Genomic DNA, 9,309 nt, shown 5'->3' with positions numbered 1-9,309 from the left:
ACCGGCCTCTCGGCCTCTTCGTTCTTGCCCGAATTCCATGTGATGGATGAACTCAAAGGCAGCAGTACATCATGACACCTTTGTTGTTGTTTCAACCGTTCTGGAATCGGCTTCGTAACTTGTTCCATCTTTAGGCAAACTGAAATGTCTTCAATACCAAACTGCGTGTTCCTCGGTCAGTTGGTTGAAGATCCCATCTTTAGGCAAACTTGAATATCTTCAATACCAAACTGCGTGTTCCTCGGTCAGTTGGTTGAAGATCCCATCCTCGTCGCCAATAACTCTGTTGTGTTCTTGGGTTTGTATTGAGACGCCAAATTGTAAAGTGAAACGCTGGAATAGCGAATGAAAACTAAGGCGAGCACACACGTATATATAGGGCACTTAATTGCGACATAGCGACACAAATAACTACATAGCTACACAAAATAACTACATAGCTACACAATTAATAATGAATCACGCTGACTGCGGCACATTGCGCAGGGCAAATCACGTGACTAAAGCATGCAAGTGCGAACCACGCTGATTGCGGCACATTGCGCAGATCACGTGGCTACGGCATGCAAGTGCGCCCTTGTCGGGGGTGTGCCCGGAGGCGTGTCCACAACATATATATTAATAATTAATTGATTAATCTTACTTGTTCCATTATTTTCAAACTGTTTTGAATCAAAAAGTTGAAGTGCCCCGCCCTCTTCCATCGACCAATCCGGTGTCAGATAATAAACGTAAGCGACTCGGCGAAATTCAAGCTCGTCATCATGACAAAGCAAATAATCTGCAATGTCATAAAAAGGTTTGTTTGTGAAAAGTTTAATAGACCAAAAATGAAAATATACTTATTTTATTAATATATATTTTACTATCTGTGATGTTTTAATAAGAATGAGTTGTGAATGGCTAAGGGTATAAACATTATTAAGTTTTGATATATTTTAATGTACAAATGTAACTTGTAACTTGTTTATCCTCGCATGGCAGTGCAACGACAGCAATTGCTGTTAATTGCCAAAGGTCACATCCGCCAACAATGTATGTAACTTTGTGGGTGATTGTTCTACTGTATCACAATTTAGACAACCCATTAGTGACCACTGGGTTGGAACAATTGCTGTTAAGTGTCTTGCCCAAGGACAAATATGCCCACAATGGTAGCAGCATCGAGTCTTGAACCTATTACCTCTGGTTAAGATACAAGCAGTCTACCAGTATGCTAGCATATTTCTATTAAACACCAATCACCTGTGTCTGAATACTGAGCGCAAAACATGTCGACGTCATCGTTAAGTTCGATTGAAGTGACCTCACGTAACCACGGCAACAACTTCTTACGCAGCAGGGATGTAAAGTGAGGGAGGAGATTGGAAATGGGGTTGAGGGTTTCTGGGGGTTTTGGAAATTATTGTGTTATTACAAATATAAAAAGTCTTTTTTATCCCTTTGAACATTTGAACATGGTAGCAGAGATTAGTTAAATCAAATACTAACAAGGTATTTTACACAATGCTGTTATTACATTTATAAACGTTTATATTTTTGTATATGATATATTGGCTAAATGGGGTACAGGAATTACCTGTTGTTGGGTCATAGGTTTTATACAAGCAAGCAGAGCCAAAGTATATTTGCACAGGGAAAATGTATTGGAGATTACAGTGATGTTAAATTTACTCGCAAATTAATAAGTAATGGATACAACAGATGTAGCTAAGGGGTGACTTAAAAAACTTTTTTATTTTGCTGCCTGGTGTCTATACAAACAAGCAGAGCCAAAGTATATTACATTCACCACATTAATCAATGAGGTTCCCTATGTTTGACAACTATGAGTGTAACTGTATTTTAACAATGTCACCCCAGATTTTACCCTGCTGTCAGGTGTTTATACAAACAAGCAGAGCCAAAGTATATTGCATTCACCACATTAATCAATGAGGTTTCCTATGTTTGACAACTATGAGTGTAACTGTATTTTAACAATGTCACCCCAGATTTTACCCTGCTGTTAGGTGTCTATACAAACAAGCAGAGCCAAAGTATATTGCATTCACCACATTAATCAATGAGGTTTCCTATGTTTGACAACTATGAGTATAACTGTATTTTAACAATGTCACCCCAGATTTTACCCTGCTGTTAGGTGTCTATACAAACAAGCAGAGCCAAAGTATATTGCATTCACCACATTAATCAATGAGGTTCCCTATGTTTGACAACTATGAGTATAACTGTATTTTAACAATGACACCCCAGATTTTACCCTGCTGTTAGGTGTCTATACAAACAAGCAGAGCCAAAGTATATTGCATTCACCACATTAATCAATGAGGTTCCCTATGTTTGACAACTATGAGTATAACTGTATTTTAACAATGTCACCCCAGATTTTACCCTGCTGTTAGGTGTCTATACAAACAAGCAGAGCCAAAGTAGATTGCATTCACCACATTAATCAATGAGGTTCCCTATGTTTGACAACTATGAGTATAACTGTATTTTAACAATGTCACCCCAGATTTTACCCTGCTGTTAGGTGTCTATACAAACAAGCAGAGCCAAAGTATACTTTAAAATTGTCACCCCGGATTCTTTAGGATTAGTAAATTGTGACACTTATGTTTACAAACAAGTTCAACTGTTCATGTTCACCCCCTTTATCTTCAGGTTTCCCAACAAGTTCAGATGTTTGCGAGAATTTATAAAGATCGTTCGATTTTGGGGTGAAGCTTAATTTAAGTAATTGTTGTCGAAGCTGGGCGACAAACTCATTGGCTGGATCTGTGAGAATATGGTTGTTTAGTTATTTGTATATAATATAATATATATATAGTAGGGTGGGGGAAGATGGGACAACTTTAACACATACTATCCAAAAAGCCTGATCGTGTTTTAAACAATTAACAACGGTCTATGGAAGTAGTGAAGATACGGTTTTATAATTCATTGAATGTTCTTTGTTTACTACCAAATGGAAAGAGAAAACTAAACGAAAAGGTGTCCCATCTTTCCCCACCCTACTATGTGTATAATATATAACAGGTATAATGTGCTATCGGTATAGGAGTAATATAATAGCAGACTTTGTAAAAGATTATGTAACATGTTTATTGCATTTATTTGTATCTACAGTACAATATATATGTATAGGTATAATATATATAATATAGGTATAATATATATATATATGTAAATACATAGATAGCAGACTTTGTGAAACATTATGTAGCTGAGTTCTAAAAGTTCTAAAAGGGTTATATATTGTGTGATGATGGTACTTAGGCACCAAAGTTTAAAACGCAGGGGGGAGGTAGGGGTGGTTAGAAGCCATTCTACTAAACAAAGTGTAGTGGTGAAGTGGGTTCTGGGTAGGAATGGTGAAGTGGGTTCTGGGGTTAAAGGGGGCATGGTAGCTATCTATTGGACACTAGTGTATACATACGAACAAACTTTAAACACAGGGGAGGCAGGGATAGTTAGACACACAAGCCTGTGAAACAAATCTAACTTATTGGTTGTAATGTTTACTGATTATTGTTGTTGTGTATTAAATCCACAGTTGGATTGTCTACTTTGAACATATCCATAGATTAAAAAGCCGATAATATAGAGGGTTAGGGAAGTTCTATTCTATACATCTACCATTGTTTGTTGGCAAACAAAGAAAGTCCTTTATGACACAATAAGGGAACGGGAAAGAAGAACAATCAATTATGTCCTGGGTTCCGGAATCTGGAAAACAATGAAATTATTTTGTTACAAAGAATATCTAAGTATAGATAGTGTGGTGGAGTGGTTAGCGTAACCCAGAAGTTACAGGTTCAAGGCTCTAATGGGTTGTCCCAACGTCACGTCAGGAAACGTCGCTTGTGTCCGCCATTACGGAGCCCACAGAGCGTGAATCGCCCATACAAATACATGGTCGGCATGTGTTTATTTGGTTCTTGTAAGCTAAACAAAGCTCGGAAACACGTATAGCTGTTGTTTTACCATTTAAAATATAATTTCTAATATAAATCTTGTTATATAATAATAAATCTACGAATTAATGTGAAGTAAATTAGTATTTTGACTGGTTTTTGGCGTACAGTGTGGTTTAACAGGGTACTTTACGTTGGCGATTAAGACTAGCAGCAATCAGCTTAGTTTACATAATAGTATATGATCATATCTACGAATCTACAGAACCAGTATATACTACATTTATAATCCAACATTGGTGGACATGCAGCTCCAAACTGCTTAAGTACTAGCAGATAAGGTGTTCGCGTTTTCCGATTTCATAAAGACCCGTAACGCAAAAAAAGGTAGCTTACTAATTCAAGCAGAGGACCAAAAATAGTATCCCAGTATTGTTTTCCTCAATGTCACTTCGATATTAGGCAAATTTTACACAAATACCTTAAGTTTCGTTGCCGGGTATACGTGTTAAGTTTGTGAGCCAAAAGTAAAATCACGGCAATTTACATGCAAAACTGCAGCTAGATACAACAGTAAATGTTATGCGTTTTTGTTTGTATTTTTATATTTTAAACATGTTCTTTTTTGTTTTTGGTTATTAAACTTAATATTTTCTGTTTTTTTACTCTTTAATCGATTGAGTGTTCAATAAAAGTTGATTATTTTTGTGAGGTTTATTATTGTGATAAGATATAACATTAGTAGAAGCCCATTTTTACGCGCAGAAGTGCTTGGTTCTTAAAAAATCGCAATATTTAAACGAAAAACAGCACCCAGCAATGATAAAATGCTATGCCGTGGGCTCCGTAATGGTGGCGTCTATGACGTCATAGACGCGCGACAATGGATAACAAGACTTGTTGTTTTACAATCCGTTTTCTAACTTGGTCTATACTAACTTTGGCCCTACCATGCGAGGATAAATAAGTTACATTTGTGTAGATATTTGTTCAGTTGTAAAAAGCAACCATATATGGTGTGCGTGTGCAACAAGACACTTTACAACATCAAGCAGACATACCTATATTTTTATTCTTTCGTTGAAAAACGTTTTCGATATTTTTCTTCACTTTCTCATCTTGCATTACATTATTAAGCTGAGGTTTGTAAACATTTTGTGGCAACTTCAACAATTTGCCGCTCGCCATTTTTTACACACGTGATCAAAAACTCCCTAAACCAAAATCATAACATTTCGCCGGATAGAAATCATAAATCCCGTTTTTTTAGGCACGGGAGGGGGGAATTTAGTGCTGGTTTAATTTAATTCAAAATACACTATGGCATAGCTCGCCTCGGTATAAAAAGAACAAACAAAGAAATATCTACACCCAGCGTTGTTCAGCGCAAGTCAGCGTAATTATTTCTTTGTTTGTTCTTTTAAGCGGCGTTTACACTACAGCGTAGCTCGCCATGGTGTAAAAAGATCAAACAAAGAAATATCTACACCTAGCGTTGTTCAGCGCATAGCCCACCAAAATTCATTAACGGATTTAGCACCATTGTTAAAAGACAATTGCTATTATGACGTGTTAATTAGCCAGCTGTTGTAGTGTCTTTAACTCCAAGGCATCGAAAACGAAATTTAGTTGAGTTCAATCAGTTATTGGGCGTTTATATCCTTGTGGGTGGGAGCTCATATCATCAACAGTTGAGTGGCTGAAGCTATTGCAGTGTGTAGATAAGCAGACGTGGTTTAAAAATAGGCGGTGGTCGGTAAGTGTATGGTACTGTCAGCGTATAAGTGTAAAATTGTTAACACATAGTATTTTCTAACTGTGTTTTAAACAATTAATAGCGAAAAAGCGAAAAACAAACAACAAAATGCGGGAGTGCGCATGGGGCTATATATAGGGGTGGGGGGAGATGGTACAACGTCTATGGAAGTTGAAATATTCTTTGTTTACTACTAAACGGTACAATAGAACAGAATAAAAACATGGACCGTCTTACGTATACTATATACATTTCGTGCCTTTGAATCGGCACCGCTAGGTATTGTATATCAAGGCGTGCCGGGATAGAATTACAAATCTACGCTTACACATTGAGTATAAAAGAGTGGTGTTACCCGAACACTAAAGAAACCCGATATCTGTATAAACACTTCCCCTAAGGTTTAACAGCCACGCTTTTCAACAAATGCTTTTTAAGTCTTTTCTGGTTTTATCCTTAGCGTGGTACAATAAATGTCACTTTACGGTGAATTACAATTTCTTTGCCAAGTTGATTAAATATTTGCAATTCTTGCTCTTTGTTGTTTTAATTAAGTTAATATTCATTATCGTTTTCGAAAAGATGAATGAGAAATCTTTAAACAAACCAAGTTGTCTAAAGTAATGATGGATTATAACTTGTACGTTGGGGAAGTCGAGTTACTGAAACTATTGCAGTGTGTGGATAAGCAGACATGACTTTTAGTTGGTTTGGTCATTTATATCCTCGGGGGTGGGAACTTGAGTGACTTATCCATGGTTGCCACTCCCATGCCCACAGTCGAGTTGCTGAAGCTATTGCAGTGTGTGGATAAGTAGACATGACTTTTAGTTGGTTTGGTCATTTATATCCTCGGGGGTGGGAACTTGAGTGACTTATCCATGGTTGCCACTCCCATGCCCACAGTCGAGTTGCTGAAGCTATTGCAGTGTGTGGATAAGTAGACATGACTTTTAGTTGGTTTGGTCATTTATATCCTCGTGGGTGGGAACTTGAGTGACTTGTCCATGGTTGCCACTCCCATGCCCACAGTCGAGTTGCTGAAGCTATTGCAGTGTGTGGATAAGTAGACATGACTTTTAGTTGGTTTGGTCATTTATATCCTCGGGGGTGGGAACTTGAGTGACTTGTCCATGGTTGCCACTCCCATGCCCACAGTCGAGTTGCTGAAGCTATTGCAGTGTGTTGTTAATTGTTTAAAACACGATCAGGATATTTTGATATTATGTGCTAAAGGTGTCCCATCTTTCCCCACCCTACTATGTTATACTTTTATTTTAGCTTTTCCGGCAAGAATTTTTCTACTCCAGTAAGCACGTAGGACGTCGAATCGGTGGCCAGCAATTCCACTATAGCTGGCACGCGTGCATTGCTGTTAGGGGATGGTTTGGTTCATACACGCTTTGTGGTGGATTTTATTCGTCTGGCCCGCATTTAACCATAGGGAGCGTGGCCGTAGTTTTCCCCAACGTACAAGTTATAAGACATCACTTCTTTATAAAGGCAACTAGGTTCGTTAATGGCTTCTTATTCATCTTTTCGAAAATGATAACGGATATTAAATTAATTAAGACAACGAGGGGAAATTGGCAAATAATAAATTTTGTTAAGGTTCCGTGAACGTTTGAAACTTTTTCTGGATTAGAAAAAGGTACAGGCATCATTGGTGTAAAGTTACCAGTTGCCAATCCAAGCATGGTATGTCAGACACCATTGTAATACCGGCGTTGTGCGGGAATTCCCATGTATTGTGATGTGATAATGTGCTGGAAGAAGTGGAAAAATTTTAGAGAAATTTAGGAAGCTTTTGTGTTTTTGAAAAGAGTTTAACCGATAATAATTAACTTAAAAAGTTTTGATTTGAAACTGTGAAACAGTTTGCTCGCATGGATGATTATAGCGTTAACGTTTAAAGCTCAAGTTAGCGTCGGAGTGTTCAAGGTCTAATGCGCCATGACATTTGTAAACCAATTATAAACATTGTGGTTCAGCCATGCATTATACGTGGTGTATTATGGGGTAAAAAGATAAAGTTTGATTCATTATATATTTTGCTGCTTACAGCCGTATAGTGTATATACTTTATTTACTAAGCTATTCGGGTTAATTCAATATACGTGGAACGACGCATTAAAATGGTTATACCATTGTATATTCTTGTATTATGACGACTTGTAGTAACTATATATATATGGTACGTTGGGGTAAGATGGGACATGCGTACATACAGTATGTTGTGGTATGGGACATGTTTTATTTCTTTTTTTATTGTCTCATATATTTATATACTAAGAAGTAGTAAACAAAGACCGAAATATCGGTATCTTCGCAACTCTAAATGAGCTTTGTTAATTGTTTTAAATAGGATCAGGAAATATGGGATATTATGCGCTAACGGTATCCATCTTACCACATAAGTAATATCATAGTATAACGAAGTGACTTCAGTATACTATGATAATATATGTAATTTACACAGCTCATATAAAACGTGTCGGAATAAAATAGGGACCTATAAATTAGGAACGAAATATCCGCCCCTAAACTTATAAGACGTTGCCGGTTTACAAGGATTTTCCTGTTGCTAGGTCGGTGGTTGGTATATGTACGTGTGTGTAATCTAACATACGGAATACGTATAGATTCGTGGGGATAGATATTTCCGGTTAATCTTTAACTAGAGTTCAAGGCGTGTTGGATTTCTAAGATGATTGGATTTGAAATGTTTGTAATAAACCAAGGTTATGTAACTGGCTATATGTGATTGAGTAAACATGCGCTGAAATGCGATAACGTAGATCAAATTTACCATAAAGAACAAGAGAAGGAAATTAGCAGGAACGAAATTTATTAGAACGCTGACATTTGTTTGGCGCAGGATTTCATTTAAAATCTACTAAACTATTAATTTGAATGGAATAGAAATACCTTGTGTGTGTATATATTAATATTGTATAAATTGGATTTTAACCCGCGTATAAAACATAAGAATGTAGTTGGAACCGCTGACAGACGTGGTAATTTATCAAATTATTTATCTCTTTGAATACGATAGCGAAGGTCAAGTTAAAACAACAAAGAGAATGAAATTTGCAGCGAAAGGAAAATTGTAAAACTAGCTTATCGATAAAATTCAAAGAAATAATTTATATTTATCTTTTCCCGCGTCTAGCCCAAAATCGCGGGTGGTCGCTTTTGTAAATATGGGACAGACACTTCAATTTCTAAAACCCGATCTTCTGTTACGTCCCAGTTCAAACAAACTATGGAAGTTGATCCGAAACCAATGTTGAGCCTGAAAACGACAGTCGTTATAACACGGGTGTTCTGTTCCATACACCTCGTGCCCGCTTACGATTTACCACGTATGTAACTTTGTGAGTGATTGTTTTTCTGCATATAGTTGATAATTCGGTAAATCTAGGTTAGCATGTGGCGGTCAAACGGGTCCTCTGTGACGTATCGCTACGACACAGAAGCCACGCTTCATTACACACTGTGGGCGCGGAATGCATAAGATAAGATAAGAAGGTTCGGCGCCTGGGAACGCCCGGTTTCACATAGGAATATACATACGCGATCTGCTGCGTCGCGGACCCGCAGGGATTCGGTTTGTTTAATCTTTAATGCGTA

The 9,309-nt window shown here is 37.4% G+C and overlaps 1 protein-coding gene across 1 annotated transcript in view; it reads right to left on the bottom strand.

The window, feature by feature from the left end:
- LOC100175289 (prolyl 3-hydroxylase OGFOD1-like) overlaps positions 1 to 5,131 on the bottom strand; it is a 10,643-nt gene extending 5,512 nt beyond the window's left edge. The window contains exons 1-5 of the mRNA XM_002123067.5: positions 4,982 to 5,131; positions 3,643 to 3,732; positions 2,653 to 2,781; positions 1,246 to 1,386; positions 644 to 781 (exon numbers count right to left, since the gene is read on the bottom strand). Coding sequence (XP_002123103.1) covers positions 644 to 781; positions 1,246 to 1,386; positions 2,653 to 2,781; positions 3,643 to 3,732; positions 4,982 to 5,108 — 625 coding nt within the window. The 5' untranslated portion in view covers positions 5,109 to 5,131. The remainder of the gene's footprint in view (positions 1 to 643; positions 782 to 1,245; positions 1,387 to 2,652; positions 2,782 to 3,642; positions 3,733 to 4,981) is intronic.
- Positions 5,132 to 9,309: the final 4,178 nt, after the last annotated feature.

Source organism: Ciona intestinalis, unplaced genomic scaffold (assembly GCF_000224145.3).
Source record: "Ciona intestinalis unplaced genomic scaffold, KH HT000122.2, whole genome shotgun sequence".
Lineage (NCBI taxonomy): Eukaryota > Metazoa > Chordata > Ascidiacea > Phlebobranchia > Cionidae > Ciona > Ciona intestinalis.
Note: the sequence above shows the minus strand (reverse complement) of the source record. Positions and strands in the feature narration are given on the sequence as shown.